Below are 24,675 nucleotides of genomic sequence, written 5' to 3' on the forward strand. Positions count from 1 at the left end.
AACAAGAGATGGTCATTACAAACACCTAAATAAAGAGATAGCAAATATAAAAAAGAACATTGAAATAATAAAAAAGAATCAGTCAGAAATGACAAATACAATATCAGAAATGAAGAACACAATGGAAGGAATTAAAAGCAGGATGAATGAAGCTGAGAATCAAATCACTGAGTTAGAGGACACAATAAATAAAGGCACGGAAGCAGAGCAGAAAAAAGAAAAGAGACTCAAAAAGTCTGAGGAAACTCTAAGAGAGCTCTGCGACAACATAAAGAGAAATAACATCTGCATCATAGGGATTCCTGAAGAAGAAGAGAAAGAACAAGGAATAAAGACTTTGTTCAAGCATATCATAGTTGAAAACTTCCCTCAATTAAGGCAGGAAAACATCTCACATGTTCAAGAAGCACAGAGAACTCCATTAAAGAGAAACCCAAAGAAATCAACACCAAGACACATCATAATTAAAATACCAAAGCTAAGTGATAAAGAGAAAATATTAAAAGCTGCTAGAGAAAAAAAAGACTATCACCAAAAAGGAGCCCCCATAAGGATGACTTCCAACTTCTCAACAGAAACACTTGAGGATAGAAGGGAATAGCAAGAAATATTCAAAGTAATGCAGAACAAGAGCCTACAATCAAGACTACTTTATCCACCAAGGCTATTGTTTAAAATTGAAGGAGAAATAGAAAGCTTTCCAGGCAAAGAAACCCTGAAGGAATTCACTACAACGAAATCATTGCTGAAAGAAATGCTAAGGGGCCTGTTGTAAACAGATCAAAGGAGAAAAAGACTATAGCAAAAGAGGAATACAGTTTTAAAGAATAAAATGGCAATAAACAACTACATATCAATAATAACCTTAAATGTAAATGAACTAAATGATCTGATCAAAAGACATAGGGTAGCTGCATGGATAAGGAAACAGAACCCATACATATGCTATATACAAGAGACACACCTTAAAACAAAAGATGCACATAGACTGAAGATAAAAGGATGGAAAAAAATATTTCACACAAATGGAAATAAAACTCCTATCTTTCTCAAGCTATTTCAAAAAATTCAAGAGGAAGGAAGACTTCCAAGCTCCTTTTTTGAGGCAAGAATAATTCTGATTCCAAAACCAGGCAAAGACAACACAAGAAAGAAAATTATAGGCCAATATCCCTGATGAATTTAGATGCTAAAATCCTCAACAAAATATTAGCAAACCAGATCCAGCAATATATGAAAAAAATCATACACCATGATCAAATGGGATTTATTCTTGGGAGGCAAGGCTGGTACAATATTCGCAAATCAATCAATGTGATTCTTCACATAACAAAAAGAAGAAGAAAAATCACATGATAATTTCAATAGATGTAGAAAAAGCATTTGATAAAATCCAGCACCCATTCATGATCAAAACTCTCAGCAAAATGGGAACACAGGGAACATACCTCAACATGATAAAGGCCATCTATAACAAACCCACAGCTAACATCATATTCAATGGGCAAAAATGAAAAGCAATCCCCTTAAGATTAGGAACAAGGCAGGGGTGCCTCCTTTCACCACTATTATTCAACATAGTTCTGGAAGTCCTAGCCATAGCAATCAGACAAGAAAAAGAAATAAAAGGCATCCAAATTGGAAAAGAAGAAGTAAAACTATCATTATTTGCAGATGATATGATATTGTATATAGAAAACCCTAAAGTCACAGTAAAAAAACTACTAGACCTGATAAATGAATTCAGCAAGGTGGCAGGATATAAAATCAATACTCAGAAATCAGAGGCATTTTTATACACTAACAATGAATTGTCAGAAAGAGAAATTAAGGAATCAATCCCCTTTACCATTGCAACCAAAAAACTAAAGTACCTAGGAATAAATTTAACCAGGGAGATTAAAGACTTGTACTTGGAAAATTATAAAACATTGATAAAAGAAATCAGGGAAGATACAAACAAGTGGAAGCATATACCGTGCTCATGGTTAGGAAGAATAAACATCATTAAAATGTCTATATTACCCAAAGCAATTTATAAATTCAATGCAATACCGATTAAAATACCAATGACTTACTTCAAAGATATAGAACACATATTCCAAAAATTTATATGGAACCAAAAGAGAACACGAATAGCCTCAGTAATCTTGAAAAGGAAGAATAAAGTGGGAGGTATCACATTTCCGGATATCAAGTTATACTACAAGGCCATTGTACTCAAAACAGCCTGGTACTGGCATAAGAACAGGCATATAGATCAATGGAACAGAACTGAGAACCCAGAAATAAACCCACACTTTTATGGACAACTGATATTTGACAAAGGAGGTAAGAGCATACAATGGAGTAAAGACAGCCTCTTCAACAAATGGTGTTGGGAAAATTGGACAGCTACCTGCAAAAAAAAAATGAAACTAGACCACCAACTTACACCACTCACAAAAATAAACTCAAAATGGATAAAAGATTTAAATGTAAGCCGTAAAACCATAAGCATCTTAGAAGAAAACATAGGCAGCAAGCTCTCTGACAGCTCTCGCAGCAATATATTTGCTGATTTGTCTTCATAGGCAAGTGAAATAAAAGACAAGATAAACAAATGGGACTTCATCAAACTAAAAAGCTTCTGCATAGCTAAAGATAGTAAGAACAGAATCAAAAGACAAACTACACAATGGGAGAATATATTTGACAATGCATCTGATAAGGGGTTAATAATCAAAATTTATGAAGAACTTGTAAAACTTAATACCAGGAAGACAAACAATCCAATCTAAAAATGGGCAAAAGAAATGAATAGACACTTCTCCAAAGAGGACATACAGATGGCCAATAAGCATATGAAAAAATGCTCAACATCACTAATCAATAGAGAAATGCAAATTAAAATCACAATGAGATATCACCTCACACCAGTCAGAATGGCACTCATCAACAAAACAACACAGAATAAATGCTGGCTAGGATGTGGAGAAAAGGAAACCCTCCTGCCCTGCTGGTAGGAATGCAGACTGGTGCAGCCTGTGTGGAAAACAGTATGAAGATTCCTAAGAAATTAAAAGTCAAACTGCCTTTTGACCCAGCTATACCACTCTTAGGAATATACCCCAAGAACACCATAGCACTGTTTGAAAAGAAGAATGCACACCCATGTTTATGGCAGCATTGTTCACAACAGGAAGATCTGGAAACAGCCCAAGTGTCCGTCAGTGGACGAGTGGATTAAAAAGCTTTGGTACATATATACTATGGAATACTACTCAGCCATAAGAAATGATGACATCGGATCCTTTACAACAACATGGATGGACCTTGATAACATTATACTGAGCGAAATAAGTAAATCAGAAAAAACTAAGAACTATATGATTCCATACATAGGTGGGGCATAAAAATGAGACTCAAAGACATGGACAAGGGTGTGGAGGTTACAGGGTGAGGGGGAGGAGAGGAAGGGGGTTGGAGGTGGGGAGGGGCACAAAGAAAATCGGTTAGAAGGTGATGAAAGACAAATGACTTTGGGCGATGGGAATGTAGCATAATCAATGTCAAAATAACCTAGAGATGTTTTCTTTGAACATATGTACCTTGATTTACCAATGTCACCCCATTAAAATTAATCAAAAATAAAAAAGAGTTGACAAGTACAGAATGCATGCACATGAGCACACACCCCAGGTGACCTGAAGTTATTTGTTAATCAAAAATAAGAATCAGAGCACATCCTCACTAATGGGAAGAGATTTCCAAGGCTTTAAATCGATGGCCCTGGATCCTTCTGATGGACAATTTGGGGCCATGTTGCCAGATAGAACAGCACAAAGTCAGCAGCAAGGCATGAAATGGAGGTAGAAAATTTTAAAAAGCAAAAGCAATAGTTATCGAGGAAGCAAGAAAGAGTCAAATCACCAAGGAAGATTGGAATAGTGCTACCATTGAGGCGGCACTGTAGTGGAGACCGTGAGACCCTCTAGGACTAGATATGCTGGTTAGTGTCCCTGTGAGAATTATGTAAAAGCTAGGTAGAAATATTCGGGTGGAGTAGAATTTGCAGAGACGCTGTCTACAAACACAGAACCTCTTTCGGAGAGTCCAGGATGTCTGTCTTTTCACAGTTCACATGCTGTTTGACCTTTGCCACATTTGAGACTGTTGTCAACTGTCTTTTCTAACAGTTTTCTCCTTTGCTTCTTGTGATATAATGTCTCTTTCTATTTATTATTCTCTGCCTATAATTCCTTTTCCTCTGCCTAAATCCCTCAAGGAGCATTCCAAAAGCCTCAGTTCTTGGCCCCCTGCTCTCCAGTTCAGACACTTTTTCTGTCAGATAGAAAGTACTGTCTTCTTGGAATGAGGGCTCTGAAACCTTTTTCTCCAGGGATGACTCTTAAGCTACGCGCCCCTCCCTCTCAATAGTTCCTTTTCAGAAGCATTTGGTCTATGCTAATTATGGTGTTCCAGACACTCCGTGGAGAGACAGCAAAATCTCCTTACAAGATGCCACCACATGGAGGTGTCCTAACATCATCACAAACTCAAAGAGCTCCCAAAGCCTTTGTTTTTCATAAGCGTCACTGAGTGTACCATTCGGAATGTTTATGAATACCCATGCTTCCGTTATCAATATAACCATGATCAGTATTACAGAGATCAAAATGCAGCTACCTCAGTAGCTTATAAACAAAATGTTTCTCACTCACGCCACCTGTGGGCTAAGGGTCCCTATCACTGAACTTCACGGGTGTCTTCGTCCCAAGGTTAACGGAACAGCCCAAGAGAGGAAGGGACAAAAGCTACTCACAGCTTCTCCTTGAGTGCAACATATGTTGCAAGCCCAAAGTCGATGGGTTGGGGATGAAGTGCTCTTTTATGAGGAAGGGGAAGTGAATCATTTTAACATTTATTGCTACTAATCACCAGTTATGTTGACCAGAGCAAAAAATCTTCCAATTTATACTCTCATGAATCATTCATTTGTCCAGTTGGCAAACATTTCTGTAGGCTGACTAGGTGACATTCACTGTGATGCGTTTGAGATACAATAAAAAAAACAGTCATTACCACTCAGGAGCCCCCACTCAGATGAGGGACGTAAACAAATGCACCACAGCTATACAGAGGTGTACATGAACAAAGCATCTGAAAGACAGGCCTCCTGTCTGCAGCCTCTGACCTCTACACTCAGCTTCAGGAGATTAGGAAAGGTTCATATGTAAGGAGAGTCTTAAATAACAAGCAGGGATTCAGACCAATGGGAGGCATGTCGGAGGGAAGAGGCATATTCCAGGCAGAGTAAGCAGTATTTGCAAAAGCCATGTAGAACATCGCACTTTGTGGCGATGGCAAATGGCTTAACATGTCTAAAGTATGTTTACACAGGTGTAGCAAGAGGTGAGGTTAATAAGAATCAACTGTGAGACTATGAAAAACCTGACCTGTCATGTTGTAGAGTATGAACTTGATGCCATATGCTATGGCGAGGTGGACTGTGGGCATGGGAGTGCAATGATGATTTTTATGCTGGAATCAGGAGACTTTTCTGAGGGAAAATGGAAAGGATGTCATGGCTGGTAGGAGACAGAGAAAGAAGGAGGTGGTGTGTAGTCTAGGTTGACTGATTCTCTGGCTTAGATTTCTGGTAAATTGCTTGTACCATTTACCTGAGTAAAGGACTATATAAGGAGGAGCACCTTTGGGGTACACTTCTGAAAGGTTTATGACAGCATTATTGTTTCAATTCTCTATTTATTTTATCATATCTAAAATACCATGTTCTTGCTCCAACTAGTCCTTGAACTTGAATATGTTTTAGAATTTTTTCGCTATAGGTAAACTTTTCTCAATTAGTTACCTATCACTGTTTTTCACTTTTCCCCTTTGTGTCTTTTAATTTCACTTAGATGCAACTAATCAAGAATAAATAAAGAACACATCAAAAAATTAAGAGTAGAAAGTGGTAACAATTCTGAAGATTATTGAAGCAGGCCACTGATTAGAAGCCTTTCCATTTTGAATGAAGAATATTACCTTTACTTTCTTAATTTCCTAAACCTCAACTGACATATAAGTTGGCATGCTCTCATATACTTCTGCCAATCTATCAGTAGATATAGATGGTTGTGGTATGCTACATTTCTTAAGGCAAATCTTCAAAATATTCTAACAGTCTGTAATAGAAAATGGTAAACAGCATAGCAAAAAATTTCCATATTTTTATATATTTTTGTTTGTTTGTCTGTTTGTTTTTGTATTTTTCTGAAGCTGGAAACTGGAGAGACAGTCAGACAGACTCCTGCATGCGCCCGACCAGGATCCACCCGGCACGCCCACCAGGGAAGACGCTCTGCCCACCAGGGGGCGATGCTCTGCCCCTCTGGGGCGTCACTCTGCCGCGACCAGAGCCACTCTAGTGCCTGGGGCAGAGGCCAAGGAGCCATCCCCAGCGCCCGGGCCATCTTTGCTCCAATGGAGCCTTGGCTGCGGGAGGGGAAGAGAGAGACAGAGAGGGAAAGCGCGGTGGAGGGGTGGAGAAGCAAATGGGCGCTTCTCTTATGTGCCCTGGCTGGGAATCAAACCCGGGTCCCCCGCACGCCAGGCCGACGCTCTACCGCTGAGCCAACCGGCCAGGGTCGATTATTTTTATATTTTGTAAAATTAATTTTGGGCACTTCAATTCAATAGGTGTTTATTAACTGTGCTATAGACCAGGCATTAGTCTAAATGTTGGTGATCCAACACAAACAAGCTACATTGTCTATTCACCATGTAGAAAGTAGAGAAAATCATCAACAAATAAGTGCATATAAATGTATACACTGTGAAAGGTATTTTAACAACAATAAAACACCTGGTATAGTTCAAGTGCAAAGAAATGAGTCCTCAATTCTCCATGGAAAAGTCAGAAAAGGCTTCTCAGAAGAGGTATCATATTCAAAATGAAATCCAATCTTGTTCTCAGATAAATATTTACCATAGATAACTTCAATATTACCTATAATTAGGACTGAAGTGAATAAGTTAGGGCATAGTGCATAATTTTAATGCTAACATAGATTAATTTTAGTAATATTTACCTTCACAACAAGTCGATAATGTTGCCTTCCTAAGTAACTTCTCCACCATTTCTGAATAATTGTTGCTGTTCTGAATAAATATCTGAGTGAAAAATATGCTTATTAGTTCCCTTTCATTGAAATAAAAATCTCTCTTAAAATTTGCTTAGAATATACTTTCCCTCAATTCAACAAATCAAGTTCAAAGTCAAGTTGATATGCACTTTCAAAAAGTGGAGAGTTATTGCCCTGGCCGGTTGGCTCAGTGGTAGAGCATCGGTCTGGCGTGCAGGAGTCCTGGGTTCGATTCCCGGCCAGGGCACACAGGAGAAGTGCCCATCTGCTTCTCCACCCCTCCCCCTCTCCTTCCTCTCTGTCTCTCTCTTCCCCTCCCACAGCCAAGGCTCCATTGGAGCAAAGTTGACCCAGGCACTGCGGATGGCTCTGTGGCCTCTGCCTCAGGCACTAGAATGGCTCTGATTGAGGCAGAGCTACGCCTCAGATGGGCAGAGCATTGCCCCCTGGTGGGCATGCCGGGTGGATCCTGGTCAGGCGCATGCGGGAGTCTGTCTGACTGCCTCCCGTTTCTAACCTCAGAAAAATACAAAAAAAAAAGTGGAGAGTTATTATTATTCAAGGACAGGATTCATTCACAATTTCAAGAAGTAGAAAAAAAGGCATAAATAACTATTCAGAATTTCCTTGGAGCTTCTGATTAAACAATTTTTAAAAATTTAAAATTTTTAATGCTTACTCTCCAAAACATTTTTTTAAATGTTAAAATTTTAACACAGGTTCCAGTGACATGTTGTGAAATAAACCAGGCACTGTTGATGTGAATCATTATAAGAATTTAGAAATAATTCTTGCAGTCAAGAAATAGCCACTCTCCTTGTCCTTTCCTTATACTGTACTACTCAGTCTTTCCAAGCTAATGTAGTGGTAGTCCATGAATTCAGAAAGACTGTCTTTGTTGCTAGTTTGTTACAAGTTTATTGTGATCAGAGGAGAAAGCTTAACACTTTAAACTGCATTGTTGGTTCCAACCAGCTAATAATATAAGAATGTATACAGTGTAACCTCCAGTCCGATTTCTGAATTATTACTGATGAGGCATATCCTTCCTCCATCCTATCCAGAAAAACGTTTTTTTCAGAACTGAACAGAAACTCAAGGAAAGTTTGAGCAACAAAGAAAAAGTGCAACAAGTTAAGTATCAACTTCCATCTCGTTGCAATAGGAAGGGTATCATTCTGGTATCACTGACCTTTATCTACCAACTTGGTGGAAAAATTGGAATGGCTTTCCCTTTTCCTTTTCTTTCTTACCAGCCAATGAATTAACTGCTATAAATACAAGTTTGGTCATTTGTCACATCCTATGAAACTTGAAGAGAATTTTATCAAGAATGTTTATAATATTGAGAATGAGTAAAAGTCAAGGAATTGTCAATATAATGTTATTTTTCTATATGTAAGAAAAGACCAAAAAGAGTTATGTTTTTTAAAAGGACAATTTATAATTTATTAACTTCATTACAAGTAGCAGAAAAGATATGAAATGAGCACTACATGCATAAATTACATTTTATAAGGAGTATGTTTTCTTTGATCTATCTGAATTTTCCATGACAAAGTCAGTATACCTGATATAAGCCCGAACTTGACATCCTCGAAACCAGCTCTGGATTTTAACTGCGGCATCATACTCTTGTTTCCTAAATAAATCCACAACACTTCAAAAAAATAAAATAAAATTAGAGCGTTTCATTAATGACTAATGTAATTCTAAAGCAAATCAATTTTGTTAAACTTAATTTTTAATTCCTTCCAAAATGATCATTATAATTCAAATGTCATTTGAAATAAAATTAAAATACTAAATAAAAAAAAACCACATCAGAAACCAGGACCTATGTTTTAAGAATTAACGTTTCTCTGAGGAGCTAGGTGCTTTCAAAAGGTTTACTTTAATTTTTATAATCACTTGTTTTGCAACTAATTAACTTCCACATGATATTATAAGGAAATGAAAAAAAGCAATGTGCTAGTTCTTTATTTTTTTAAAAAGAATATATTATTTGAATTTACTATGTAAATGCCACTGACATATTGCACAAGATCAAAATGCTTGCATTATTTCACTCAATGCATCAGTTAAATAAATTGCCTCTATGTAAAATAAATCTATCATAGAATGCCAATTCTAGATAGAATTCTCAGAAAGTTCATTTCAGTTAAAGGAAGCAAGTGAGAGAGCCACTGGAATTTTAAAGAGAAAAAAAATCAGTTGTTAGATTTATTAACTTATAGCAAGAAAAAGTTTAACCAATACAGGTGTCCATCTTAACTTTACCAATACAATTCTCTTTCCCTGTTCCCATTTGATCAGGTGATACTATAGCACCTATCTACTTAACATAATAAAATAATCTAAAGAGCAATATCAACAGAGCTAAAAACAAAAATTTCTGACTATATTAAGTATCGGTTAGAATGTCTAGAGTAGGGACAGTATATTGCTGGGAGGAAACAATTTAGCTTTGGAACACATACAGAAAATTTTTATTTATGTCAAGAAAAAACTCTCAAAACTTTAGACATGTCATTAGGGATGCAGACATATGAGGCAAAACTATACTTGAAATGAGAAAACACATTTCAGGACAGATAAAAAGTAAATTCTAAAACTGGTCATGTCCTCATACACTGAGAATTCCAGACAGGGGAAAATCAAAGACTTTGTGATGTCATCACTATATTTAAAAAAAGAAAAAAGGCCCTGGCCAGTTGGCTCAGTGGTAGAGCATCGGCCTGGCATGCAGGAGTTCCGGGTTCGATTCCCGGCCAGAGCACACAGGAGAAGTGCCCATCTGCTTCTCCACCCCTCCCTCTCTCCTTCCTCTCTGTCTCTCTCTTCCCCTCCTGCTGCCGAAGCTCCATTGGAGCAAGAATGGCCCGGGTGCTGAGGATGGCTCTGTGGCCTCTGCCTCAGGCACTAGAATGGCTCTGGATGCAACAGAGCGATGCCCCAGAGGGGCAGAGCATCGCCCCCTGGTGGACATGCTGGGTGGATCCTGGTCAGGCGCATGCGGGAGTCTGTCTGACTATCTCCCTGTTTCCAGCTTCGGAAAAATGCAAAAAAAAAAAAAAAAAAAAAAAAGAAAAGAAAAAATCTTTTAAAAATTCATCTGAAAAGCAGCAAAAGACGGGAAATTTACAGAAAAGAAAATACAAACAACTTTTAATTTTAAACATTGCATTAAAAGAGGAATCAGCAATTGTATCCCCAAAAATTATTTTTATGAGATACCATTGTTTGTATTATTAAAATAATAGAAACAACCTAACTAAACAGATAACACTGTAGTACATCCATAAATTGAAAAGTACTGATTTTCCTTACAAAAAAATTAAGTGGATCAATGTCTTGACATAGATGTGGGGAAAAAAAGACACTACAGTGCAGTATTTTAAATTTCCATATTTGTAGAAAACAATTTTAACTATATGTGTATGTGAATGTGTACACAGAAAAAGCCTGATTTTGCGCAAATGACTTTATTAAAAGTGGTTGTCTTTAGAAAATGGAATTTCAAAGGAGAAGGCCCAATTATAAGAGACAGATACTTAGCGGTGTTAATGGAACAGAAGTTAATGGAAAGCTATCAGACAGGGAGCCCATGACCGGGCAGTGTCAGATGCTGTGAAGTCATGAAGGCAAGGTCAGTGTTCCAGGGGGTTGCATGACCAGAGGGCATCAATCATGTTTCTTGTAAAATCTTATCCTAGCCAATAGTAAGATGTGATAGTGCAGGAAACAAAATATCATTTATGGCAAAAATGAAAAAGATACAGTGACACAATGTCCAACAGAGCTGGCAATTCAAAGAAGAGTATGAAGAGGATAAGGAAAGAATAGTTTCATTCAATATGGCTGATGAGAAGCAACATTCATGATCATGGGATAAAAACACTTCTTACGGGTAATTTAACTCATGTTTGCCATGAACATTTAATAATTACAGTAAATCTAATTTCCTTCTTTTTAATATATCTACTTAAATTTCTGGGCACATCTGTATCTTTTTTTCCCCACTCGTAATAAACAATGGATTCCCATTGCAAAATATGAATAAGGCATACAGATACAATGAATACTTCTTTTGAACTAATGCATAGTTTGAACTTACCCTTTATTTATAATTATCATTAGACATGCAGAAGTTAAGCAGTCAAATTATCTGCTTTGAGTTTATGTTTTCTAATCTCTCCTGGTAATATGCTAACATATAATACATAGTTAAAAGCAAAATTAAATTGTCTCATTTTGGACTTATAAATAATAATGCATAGAAATTCAAGCACAGGAATTGTACTATCCTTATAAGAACTACATATCTCAAAGGGAAACATTTAAAAATTAACTAGTAGCTAATTCACTGCTAAGTTTTAACTTATGTGCTGAAATTTGACTTCTATACACATTTATCTGTTGCCCCTTTTTAAAAACTGCTTAAAAATTAAATTTACAGACACTTGGGTTCCTACTGGGACACTGAATACTCCTACAATATGTCATGAACTGCTAGACACTTTATATTTAAGATGAAAAATGTGAGTAACACTTTATTTTAATGGTATATTAATTAGTTCCAAATTACAATGAAAATTCTATAGCAGTGAATAAAATATGACATCTCCATAAATTTGAAATAAATTTATTATGATCAGTATTATCACAATGAATACTAAATGAATTATTAATGATGAAAGACCAAAAGTATTACCAAGAATGTAATAAAACATCAAGAAAAAGCTGAAATTTTCCAGTCACTTCATCATCAACTAGAAGTACTATAATCCTGGATAACATTATATTCATGTGTTTCATTAGTGGCCAGAAATTAACTGACAATAAGTAGAAAATTAAAAACAAGTGTGGTTAAATATCTTTCCAGTAATATGCAAAAACTATGCATTTTCCTCAACATACTGTGCTTTGACCCATGTGTACTAGCTACTGAATAAATTCTTCCTTAAAAACCCAATACTTTTTCCTTCTCATTATAACTTGTAACTATTTTAGATACCAGGCATAAAATTCCAGTATTAGCTGTGTTGTATTATAAGATATATTGATGTGTAAAATTATTATTTTTTTGAATATCATTTCACTATTAGACCTCAAGGATGTCAACCTCCTTCAAGGCAGAAACTATGCTTAATCTATACTTTGTGTTCTGATTATCACCCACATGCCGAGGAGGAGGTCAGTAACTACCTGAGGATGAGAAATAAGACTACATTTTAGAAGTTAAAAGCCATGCTTTGTTTTCATTAATAGTCCTCATTTATTATTATTATTTTACTGCTTGGTGGATGATGAGCTACAAACCCGTAAGTATTAGAATATAAAGAAGGAGCATCCTGCAGATTCACAGTGTATTTCTGAAAGGTTTTATTATTAGTTTTTTCTACCACTTCCTTCTCACTTCATTCCTGAACAATTAAGTACTAAAGAAATCAGCAGGCAGGCAAGGAAAGTAGGGTGTGTGTGCTGGGGGTGGGGTGAGGGGTGGAGCCACAGGGCTCCATCTGGCTGCCAGAGCCTGAGTAGGCTAAGGTGGGCCTCCATGTGGGGGGACTTCACAGGGGAGGGTGTCACAGCAAGGACGGTGTTCCACAGAGAGAAGGCCTGGCTTTAGGGCGTCCAGAAAAAGTTCCATACGGAAGGGCAGCCAGCACAGGAAATCAGAACCCAAGAGTGACAAAAAGAGGATCCAAATTGGTTGAGTGGGTAGGTGACCATTCAGCATATGGGAGGAAGAGCCCACACCGGGTGAAAAGGATGCACATGGAGCTTCCAATTCATCTGCTTTTAAAAAATGCTATTAATTATAAAATAAAAAGAGAACACAGTCTATAAACAAAAATCATCTTTGTATACATGCTTAGTTTTGCTAGTGAGAAGTGAGTACTGTGAATAATAGAAAAACCAGCAGTTAATTAAATCAGAGGGAGGGACTCATACCTACCTCTACCCACTAAGCTGTCATTGGTTCTGGTGAGTAAGACTGAGATGACTGTCCAAATTCCAGGACAGAAAACCAACTAATGAGACCAAGAATGCCATCAGGAACTGCTGACCATATTGGAGTTAGGAACAAATTGACTAAGTTTATGGCGATAATGAAGGCCAGAATCAGGTTGGCGTAAGGAACAACTATACTTACTTCCATGCAGAGACTTGATGACTTCAAATCCCTCTGACACAAACATAAGTTGAGACTAAGATGGACCAAATTTCATTAGATCTTTGGCAAGCAATTTACACTTTTTAAATCTTATTTTCCTCAGTTGTAAAGTGGGAAAAATTAAAATCATCTCATAAGATTGTGACTATTAAAATGTTTGTTAAAGCACTCAAAAGAATGTTCTCATCCACACAGCAGAGTCAGTAACATTTACTTTCTTTCTGCTTCCTTCTCTCCATCTCCATGATCTTGCTGGATGGGGAGAGATCTGGAAATTTGACAGTTGGGTATTTGGTTGCTACCAGGTCTCTATAGAACTTCTATCCCTCTTCCTGAGCAACCACTTTCTATATCTATCTTCCCCTTCGGCTAAATCAATTAAAAGAGATTTCATCTCTTATTATGTCTTTCATCAACATACTTTCATCTCATCACCACAAACTTCTTTAGTTTTGATTTTTTTAAAACTAGCAAACATGCTGCTTGTGGACAGAAATATATAGAATAATACAATTAATTCCTATAAAGAAAGACTGATACTACTATTACAAGTGGAATTTAATGGTGAAAGACTTTACACATAAAAAAAGATCAGTATATTGCCAATAATGAGACACACCCATACACATGTATCAGCCAAATGATATAGCACCGTTAGATATCACTCTAGCAACTCAGTGGAAGGGGAGCATTTTAACTTATTTCTATTATCATTTGACAGATTAGACAAAATAGAAATAAAGTTCTAGGGAAAATGAGCAACACAATTAAGGAACACATAGCACACTCTTCTTTTCACAACTAGGATAGTAAAAATGAATAATAAGTCACAAAAAAGCTCATAATTCAGAAGAATAGAAATGAAACTAGGAATTAATAGTGAAAGTTTTTTTAAGACCAATAATTCACCAAATAACAACTGAAGACTATATTTTTCCAACCTGTAACATCTTAGACACTACATTCAGCCTGTTTGATGAGTAGGTCAAAACATGAACATCCATCAGATATTTTCTGTGCAAGCCATCTTCCAGAGGACTCAGGATGGGCAGACACTGAACAGTCTTCCCCAGATCCCTGGTTCTCCCATCCCATCAGCTGCTCCTATACGTGCTTCTCACATTATGGAAGCTCCAAGTCCTTCCTCTTGTTAGGCAAAGGAGCTATCTCTCAGTGTACTTCCAGGCCCTGAAGGACTCACGTACTAACCTAAGCATTTAACAATCATGTTATTTGCCCAACCACGTCATCTTTTAATCATCTGGTGCTGCTGTAAGGCAGAAACATTTCTGCCACTGCCTTGTTACCAATAAAGGAAACAAACCAAGGAGAATGACAATTGTTCCCTCCAATTCTGTTCTCTACATGTATGCTCAGGCCACGTGCATTTCAGGATCTTTGTGTCTGCTGACATTTAATTCATCAGACCAATGTAGTGGGAAGGAAATCTTGCCCACTGTGGCAGGGAAAAGCAGAGGCCTTAGACTTGGTTGGATACTTGGCTTCTGAGATTTAGTAGTTTCGTGACCTTACAGAAATTACCCAAACTATCTGAATCTCATTTTTCCTGAATCCTGTGAAAGGAGAATAAATATATAATTTGTAAGGATGTTTAAGAATTAAATGATAGTTCCTTTTCTACAAAGTCACCCTTTTTATGCAAAATGAAGCCTCAAGGGAACTCTGGTGAGAAACGCAGATTCTTCCAGCCATAGCTGCGACCCAGAGTCAGAATCTGCTTTTTAACAAGCTCCTTGGGTGATTGTCACGTACACTGAAGTTTGCAAAGAACTGATGTAATCAGTAACAGTTGGAAAATGACAATGATAACAATTTCTGAAGGAAATAGGCTGTTTACTTTTTCCATTTACACTAATATTTTACATGCTCCCCCCCCCAAAGCTATTAATACCCTAGCTTCTTTATAAAATGAGGCAAACTTTAGAATTTTGATTTCTTGGTGATCTTTAGAGACTTTTCTTCATACTGAAAGTATTAGTAATAACGATAATAGTAATAATAATAAATGAAAGAAAGGAATGTCAGCTTTCCCTCATCATGGTCTTTGCATAACCCTATTCTCTTCCCAAAGCAATCTCCAGTTTTGGGGAAATGCACCCAATGTCAAAAGTCAGGGGACGGGAACAAAGGCTGACACCAAAATCTGTAGAAGAAGCTGTATCTTTTTGCAGTGTGACATTTCACCAGACTTCTTTAGGACACTGATCTCAAGCTTTAAATATATAGATTGATATATTAGCTTATACCATTGTGAAAACCAAATGAGATATTCTATGGAAAAATTCTTAGTACATGCCCAGAATATAATTGATGCTCAAAAAATGTAGGCTGTTTCCCTTCCTGTTCATTCCAATCTGTTATAATGATTTTTTTGAATGCTTTTATTCCATATTAGGTTGTGAACATCAACAGGGACAGAGCTTATTTCTTTCATACACGTGTCGGAAATAAATGCAGGACCTACCACATCCTCTACATGATTGCTAAATCAATAGGTAATTTACTTATCTATACTGATAGATCATATACTGGTAATAAATAGACGATTTCTATCTCTAGCTAGTTTTACTATATTTACTTAAACCAGGACCAATGATTGGGTGAATGATTCATTTACAGAATTATTAGCAAAAATAGCCATTGTGCAGCTATTATGTGTCAGAAACTATGATAGACACAGGAGACAGATAATGTGGAGCAAAAAAACGACACTCTCCATGTGTAGTTTAAGAGGAACAATAGATATTATCTTGCAACAGTGTACAATTGAATTGTGATTAAGTGCTATGAGAGGCACAGGGAGCTCACTGTAAGCATGTAGCTGGTGAGATAAATTTTAGTGTAAGAACAGCTTAGTGAGATCTTGTCTTATTGACTTATTTGCCATTAGTCTTCCATGTCACTACATCCTACTGTCATACAATTCACTCTTGGTGTTTCTCTTAAGTTGGAAAAAACTCCTGGTACATTGCTTCCAGAAGGCCATTGTTAAAATGAATCCCTTTCCCAAGAGGGAAGTTAAGGTGTAGGGAGATGGACAAGACTAGAATCTTCCGTAGCCGTCTTCTATTAATTAATATACTGATACTCATTATCCTGAATGGTTTATCAATATATACTGTTAATTTAGGGAGAGAAGTGAGTCACAACAGAGTTCTTTGCTGTTTGTGAAGTAGTTGAGACACAGATTCCCAGGTAGATGGGAGACGCACTAACTCACCCAGACAGGGGAGCCCAGCAGACTTATTAAACCTTCTTCCATCCAATTGAGCAGTGATGAAGTCAAAGAAAAAAAAAAAAAAACACTTCATTTTACAATTTTATCTACGCTGGGCCTTTACTTAAATCATCTCAAGTTGATATCTATGCCCCTCATCCCTCTTCAGTATAACCCCCTGTACGATAATACTACTTTCAAACTTGTGAAGGTGTTTGCAGTCAACAAATGAAGAGGGAGAGTTACACTTACTGAATTAGAAAAGGTGTTGGAAACTCCTGCTGAGGAGCAACTGTTTAAAGTCAAGCGAGCTTTTTGCATGACCCCCACCCCAACCCCGTGGATGACTTACGTGTTCCTATAGTAGTACTGATGCTTTATTATCATGGACCTCGTTTGCAGCCTGGCTAGCGTGGCCATTGCCTCACAGCGTCTGGTTTTTCCCACTGATGTTGCTGTCCGTCTCCAAGGCAACTGGGCCAAACCATAAAGTAGGTCCATGGGGAGGTCTCTTTTCGTTTTTCCATCCTGTTTAAGTTTCTAAAATATGAGAAAGAAAATTAAAACATTTATGATAGAGAGAAAGTTTAGCTTAGTTGCTTCTGTGCGTAAAAAATTGGAGGTTAGGAAAAAGTAGGATACTAGAGGCGAGTCAAGCAGCGATGGGGGGGCAGGGAACAGATGGTTGCCCCTGACTTCCGGTTTCCGCTCCCGTCTGCTTCCGGAAGCTCAGATCAAAATGCTGAGGTGCCCTGTGCAAGTCGCTGGTGCAGTGCTGGTGGGAGCCTGTCCTCGGGCCTGAGCCTCGAGGCCAGCCTCCTGGGTGTCGTTAATGTTCGGGGCCGCCGGGCGCCAACCGATCGGAGCTCCAGACGCCGGGAACAGCTGGTGAGGCTGGCGACCCTGGGGATGGGCCAGCAAGACCAGGGGAGCTGGCCAGAGGCCGCCGTACCTGGCACAGGGAGGGTTAAGGAGGGTGGCGGACGATCTGAAGACGGCCCCACTCCCACAGGGGGCTAGGATGCCTGCGATCTGGGGAGGCGTTGGGCGTGTGCAGAAGATCTGCGAGGGAGAGTACGGTCCACGCCAGTCGGGTGGCTTTTCGCTCAGGCTGCGGTATTTTCAGGAGCCAAGCTTTTGGGACTCCAGGGGGGCAGCTCGCTCCCCCTATGCTTGGGGACAGACTGGAAGAATGGATCTGAAGCCAGTCCTTATTGCTGCATTTGCCTTTGAAAGTTGACTAGATCATACCAGGTGCCTTGGAGGATCACATCCCAAAGATCTAGAGTTCTGGAAGTTTGATAGTGGAAGCCACCCCCTACCCTTTTTTTTATTTATTTATTTTTTTTATTTTTTGGAGGGGGAGTGACCCTTGAACGTTGTATTCTAGTTCCAATGAGATAGGCATGGGAGTTCCCTAAGAACATGTAAATGCCAACATTAAATCTGGGGTTTGACTACATCTATGTCACTTTAGATGACTATATTGCTTTTGACTTTTCAAAGTGCTTTCATTGACTTTATCCTTATGACAGCCCTGTGATAGAAGATTACTATAGGCACAGAATACTTCTTTTTTTCTTTTTTAGACTACTTAAGTGATTTGTCTAAAATTGCCATGTCCATGTTAATCCCAGAGCTGGGTGCTGGGTGGCAGGTTTCTAATTGAAAACTCCAGTGTCTTGTCCCATTCCCTCCCACACTCTTTTCCTCCAAGTATGCACAAGACCAGCAATGAAACACACAAGCAGATCTCCCACTGACGATTAATTCTCAAACATAAAGTGTTGAACAAGAGGTGAAATATGTCCCCACACCCATGTATCCATTTCTAGATTCTGCAGCAAATGAGAATGAGGGATTCTAGTCATCTATGATCACAAAGAATTTATTTCACATCACCTGTGCTCTTGAAAAGTTAAAAGAATGTCTTGTCTAGAATATCTTTGAAAGTGATAAAATTATTCTGTAGTTCACTTTATAATGAGTATAGATTGGTTGTGCTCCTTTTAAGTTCTCACATTTTCCTTTCAGAAAAGCAGGGAGCACATTTTTTGAAAATGGTGATGTGCTCAGCATAGAAGAAAACATATTTCTTAAGTGTTTAGTATTTTTTATTTTGGCAATGGATATACCGTGTAACCACTACACCACATGAGATATAAGACATTTCCATCATCCCAGAGTTCCCTCTCCAGGGTATGTTCCTTAATGTTTCACTATTCAATATCTTGTTAAGGAAGGGAGACAGAACGTGCTATATAGATATCAGTCTCCTCTTGCTGTATGGATACTGATTTGTAGGACAGGTGACCCGTTAATTTAAAGAAATGACTCAACTCCTTCCTCTCCCTTCCACTTTTAACTTAAGTCATGGTTAGATACCTCTTTAATCCAGTTCTTTTAAAGAGCCTATCCTGTTTTCATTTGGCTCACACTTATGGCACCAGAGTATAAAATAGTGCCTAGCCTTAATCACTGTTTTTGAGTGAAATTCTTAAAATCATGTCTGATTTGGCAGAGTGAATGTGTTCCAGACACCTGGAACCGGTATTTTCTAGTTTATCTGCACAACCACCCTGTCACTGGACATTTCTTAATGGACTGTCTTCATTCATTCATTACTCTACGATGCATGTATGTTTCACCCCTGTACTGCAGTCCCAGTGGCCTAGGGGTGGCTTCTACTAAGTTGTTACTGGGTGGCAGGTTTTACATACATATCATCTTACCTAAAATCTTTTGCAGTAGGTGTTATTTATTTATTTATTTTCATTTTTGAGATGGTGAGAAGTGCAAATATAGTGTAAGTAACATGCCCAAGGGTCATAGTTGCAGTATGATTTCAGTATAGTTTATAAAAATTCTTAACCATCCTGGTATACTGCCTGTGATGTCCGAATAATATACAATATCTTAAGAAATATGCAAACTGAAAATTATATGCCTGGATTTGTTACGCAACCTGGAATTCCTGATGTGTTTCGCAGTCATCCTGACTACTTTTTCTCCAATGTCAAGATTAGTTTTTCAATTTTTAGGCACTGGTTGGGTAAATGTAGATGATTTCTTTCTTTCTTAACCATTTGCAAAGTAGAGCTGATACTATATTTTATAGTACAGGAGCCTAAGGAAGAAAAGTTTTATACAATTAAATAATAAAGATCATATGACTATTTTTGTTATGTCATGAAATGAATAAATGTTTTTGTTCAAGTTATTCTTATAAGTGATTTGTATTATGTTTTTGTAAAAAAACATGATGACAGTGAGAGTGTCCATCACATCCTGCCTTCTTACATACATTTTTTGAAATTAAAATCCAAAATGCATCTAACTTGGTACATCTAATGTTAACCTTTTAACATTTGATTTATTTGGTGGACAAATAATGGTATTTAGATACACTTTATTTTTACATTATTATTCATTTATACTTAAAGTCAATTTCTAGGGTTTTGGAGGGAAGTAATTTTAAAGATTGAACTAAAATAATTTTAAAAATTCAATCTTTGATAATGAAAGCATTGAATCATTATTAACATATTGAACTATACTATTTCTTTGACTTTATGTGGCTTTGCTTTAAAAAACAATTAAAAATAAACTGTTGATTCTGGAACTTTGTTTCTATAGTTTCATTTTTTTTTTTTTTTTTTGGTATTTTTCTGAAGTGAGAAGCAGGGAGGCAGAGAGACAGACTCCCGCATATGTCCAACCGGGATCCAACTGGCATGCCTACTAGGGGGCAATGCTCTGCCCATCTGGGGCGTTGCTCTGTTGCAACTGGAGCCATTCTAGCACTTGAGGCGGAGGCTATGGAGCCATCCTCAGCACCCCAGGCCAACTCTGCTCCAGTGGAGCCTTGGCAGCAGGAGGGGACTAGAGAGAAAGAGAGAGAAAGAAAGAAGAAGGGGAAGGGTGGAGAAGCCAATGGGCGCTTCTCCTGTACGCCATGCTCTAACCGGGAATTGAACCTGGCCTTCACGCCGGGCTCACACTCTACCGCTGAGTCAACTGGCCAGGGCCTATAGTTTCATTCTTATTTGTTATTTTTGGGTTTCTTTTTAAGATCTGGAAAACTGCATAGTAAAAAAATGTACATTTTAAAAATAATGGCTCTTTTTCTGTTGTCTTGAACTTACTGTCAGGTTTGTTGGAGTTATGTTTCTGTTTCAACAGTTAGGAATGAAGCAATGGCCAGTATGATTTTGGGCACAGAACTCATTAATCCTTGTATAGCAGCCCTATATATGGCAATCTGGAAACCTTTAAACCATCTTCAATAGTATGCCCTCAACTGACACTTTTACTTGACTAAAAACTTAAGAGAACAGTGTATCTAACTTGTTAATGTGACAAATTTTGAAATCTGGATTGTCTAAATTTTTAGTCAAGTTATATTTTTCCTTGGCTGTTTGTTTACTTATTTAGTCATTCATTAGTTTGTTTATCCAAAATATTTTTTTAACATCTGTGATGTGTATAGGATCATGCTTGTTAGTTAACATTCAGTTGCCTTCGTTCTCATTGCTAGTCTAGGAAATCAGAATGTATTATGTATTAAATATATATTGAGCAGTTACTATGTATAAGCAGTTAATAAGACTAATTTCCTGCATATAGAAGGTTGCTTAGATGCTCTCTAATATCTGGATGTTGACAGGAACTGGAATGAATTATCTTTTAGGATCTAACTTTTTTTTTAGACTTTGATATTATTTCATTCATGCAGTTTTCTATTCAGTAATTTACATTTTGAAAGTGATTAGAATATAAGGAAAGAAATTCTGCATGACTCTTGAGGTCATTAATGAAGTCACAAAAAATCAAAAGTATGTTCTTCAAATTTAAATGATAAAGGAGTTTGCCTAATTAGATCACTATTGGAAAGTAGCCTTAGACGTTTTTACTTTAAAGCCACTTGTGGTTTGTTTTGCACTGATTTGCTAGGATAAGGAGGAAACCAGCTTTTGGAGTGTTCCTGTGGTGACAAATGTCAGGGAGTGGCAGCTGCCAGCAGCACCTCCAATTGTGCACAAGTTAGTGGAGCTTTTGTGTGATTATGGGAAATGCGGGTTCTGGTGTGGCGGTCTGTGTGCCTCTTAATTTGAAAGGATGATTTTCTTTAATTTTTTTCTTATTATCTGTATTTTGTTAAGATAGGAGTAGATCAGCATTAATTTTTTTTTAACTTGGAATTTTGTTGTTGCTGATATTGTTTTAAGATCTTTGAAGTCTTTAAGAAGTCCCTGAATTTCTTGAAATTGTATGCAAGATTTTTGTAAATGTCTGTTATTTCTACTTTCCCCAACGTTGAGAGTGGTTCAAGACCTCAAGAGAGACTGAAGGCTTTTGATTTTATTATGGTATCATCAGGAGTCTTAATATGGTTATACGTTTAAAGCACACTGATTTGCTATCTCAGTGACCAGTTTCTCTTATTTGTAGATAACCTCGAACTAACACTTCTGCTGAAAGTTGAAATAACTACTCTCACACCCATATTATAGAATTCCTTCAAGGTAGAAATTGTACCCATTCTTATGTTGAATAATCAACCTGAAAATAAGGATTTTTTTCAAGGTTATGTGGCTAACGAATATCATAGAACATAGCTTCCAAACCCAGCCTTGACACCCACACCCATGTCCTCTATAGCTTCCTCCCAGCCTTCATTCCCATGGAGAACTGTATTCCCTATTTATTGCTTAATGTTAATGTAATGTTATAATTATTTAAATGTTTCACATGATGGTCTCTTACAGTGAGTAGGTTTCTGTCATGTCACTCCAGAACCAAGGATACCGGGTCATCTTTTAGACAAAGAATCCTTATTATAATACTTGTTAAGCTGGCTTTCAGCAAATCTTTTAAAGGTGCAATATTATATTCAAATATTACAGGTCTTTCAGACTTACATTTCTTCCAAAGAGATAGTGTTAAAAGGAAAAATCAAAATATCTAATGCAATACAGGGAAAACAAAATGGCGATCACTACCACACAGGTAAAGAAGGACCCACTTGGCTGGCTCATCAGTCTAGTCAGAATTGTAGCCCTTGTTCTGGCGTAATGCCAGTTTCTATTTTTCTCTTACCCTAATGCAGTGTTCTGGACCTGAATAATATATAGAGCCCTTTTAAAGAAAGAAATTTTAGTGGGCTTCCAGAGTCCATTTATATATCTGTATTCCTATTGTTTTTTAAAAAATATGTGTTCTTGGAGGCTCTTTATTTCAAATTCCATAGGAGACAGATCTGGAAAATATGAACCCATGGAGATGGAAAGACATCTTGTTTCTCAGTTACTCACAGTGCACGATTTGCTGACCACTATAGCACTGGTGCTGAAATTTAGCCCGCTTCCACCACCTGTCCTGCCCTGTACCTGTGTTGACTCAGGCCTCTCTTCCCCTTTTTCTGTTCTAAGGAACACAGTGCCTGAGTGTGGGTCTTTTGGCTTTACATATATAATATGTATATCAGAACTGTCTCAGCAATTAGACTAGTACCACCGGCTGCTGAATCAATCACAAATGATGCCCACTGGACACTGGGATCGTGTAGCTGACTTCTGGCTGTTGTTGGGGGAGCGCTCGGGCTCTGGAACCAGACTGCTGGAGTTGGACTATGTCTCTGCCTCTTTGAGCAAGCTGCCCCTAATCTCCGTCTCCGTGTCTTTCATCTACTGCCTCATAGATTATTGAGAAAGAACTCAGGTAACACTTAGACGTGGGCCTGTCACCTAGTAAGTCTTCAAGGGTTAGAAACTGGCATTGCCTTGTAAGTGGTAAGCCCAGTGACTCACGATGTGTTTGTTTTCAGGTTAACATTCAAGTGAAAAGACAAAGTTGAAAGTTGTAGGGCCGTTGCCAGTGTCTGAAATTATAGACCAGGGGTCCCCAAACTTTTTACACAGGGGGCCAGTTCACTGTCCCTCAGACCGTTGGAGGGCCGGACTATAAAAAAAACTATGAACAAATCCCTATGCACACTGCACATATCTTATTTTAAAGTAAAAAAACAAAATGGGAACAAATACAATATTTAAAATAAAGAACAAGTAAATTTAAATCAACAAACTGACCAGTATTTCAATGGGAACTACGGGCCTGCTTTTTGGCTGAGATGGTCAATGTGCTCCTCTACTGACCACCAATGAAAGAGGTGCTCCTTCCGGAAGTGCGGTGGGGGCCGGATAAATGGCCTCAGGGGGCCGCATGTGGCCTGCCTGCGGTAGTTTGGGGACCCCTGTTATAGACTATAGAGAATATGTAAAGCAGAGGTCAGCAAACTATGGGCTGCCATCCCTTGGTTTTGTAAGTAAAATTTAATTAGAACCCATCCATTCATGCATTGCCTAAGGCACTGTTCCCCTTATGATGGTGGAAGCTGAGTGCTTTTGACAGACCCAATGACCTGCAGAGCCTAAAATGCTATGTTGCTATTTATAGAAAAGCATGCCTACCCCTGCTATGGACTCTAGACATTATATAATCCTCTGTAATTAGAATGTATTTTGATCCCTAAGTGCTTGTAGTTTGAGAAACGATTATTCGTGACCTTTATGTGAAAGGTGCATATTTGAACTACCTATCCTTTTTAGAAAATAAAATCAGAATCCTTGGCCCTCTATCACATCAACTGATTTAGAATCTTTGAATGTTAGGTTTGGAAAGAACCAGTATAATTTATAAAAGTTCCCAAAGAATACTGATGTTTATCCTTTCTGACTTGTGGATGATTTTTTCACTGATAATATAGTCCAATGGTTTCTGTTTATTTTAATTCAAATTTAAAAAAAAAAGCCAACAGGCTGCTTCAGATGAACTATGAGCAAAATGATGGGCCTTTTAAAACAGCAAGGCTGCAGTCTGAATTTGAACGTCCTTTCTGAGTCACTGGGTTATGAGATTAGTGTGGTATAAATGCATGCTGTGTGTGGGATTAAACTCTTTTTGCCTATATCACAAATCTTGAGAGGGCCTGTCAGTCTTCCCATCCACCTGGCATATCATGACCCTGACTTAGAGCATGTGGTGAGGAGAGGCTTGTATGCCTCCTTCTTGGACATGGGCGGGCAGGACACTGAGAAAGTACTCTCTATGTTTGCTCGACGGAAAGA

General features: G+C 37.9%; 2 protein-coding genes across 4 annotated transcripts in view; one reads left to right on the plus strand and one right to left on the minus strand.

The window, feature by feature from the left end:
• SPATA17 (spermatogenesis associated 17) overlaps positions 1–16,969 on the minus strand; it is a 106,339-nt gene extending 89,370 nt beyond the window's left edge. Inside the window, exons 1-3 of the mRNA XM_066253512.1 lie at positions 16,902–16,969; positions 8,701–8,790; positions 7,077–7,158 (exon numbers count right to left, since the gene is read on the minus strand). Coding sequence (XP_066109609.1) covers positions 7,077–7,158; positions 8,701–8,790; positions 16,902–16,969 — 240 coding nt within the window. The remainder of the gene's footprint in view (positions 1–7,076; positions 7,159–8,700; positions 8,791–16,901) is intronic.
• A 310-nt stretch (positions 16,970–17,279) lies between these two features.
• GPATCH2 (G-patch domain containing 2) overlaps positions 17,280–24,675 on the plus strand; it is a 124,675-nt gene continuing 117,279 nt past the window's right edge. For all 3 annotated transcript variants that reach the window (XM_066238112.1, XM_066238113.1, XM_066238114.1), the window contains exon 1: positions 17,280–17,437. In XM_066238112.1, the coding sequence (XP_066094209.1) occupies positions 17,382–17,437 (56 nt within the window). In that variant the 5' untranslated portion in view covers positions 17,280–17,381. The remainder of the gene's footprint in view (positions 17,438–24,675) is intronic.

The sequence above is a fragment of the Saccopteryx bilineata genome, chromosome 1 (genome assembly GCF_036850765.1).
Source record: "Saccopteryx bilineata isolate mSacBil1 chromosome 1, mSacBil1_pri_phased_curated, whole genome shotgun sequence".
In the NCBI taxonomy this organism is placed as follows: Eukaryota; Metazoa; Chordata; class Mammalia; order Chiroptera; family Emballonuridae; genus Saccopteryx; species Saccopteryx bilineata.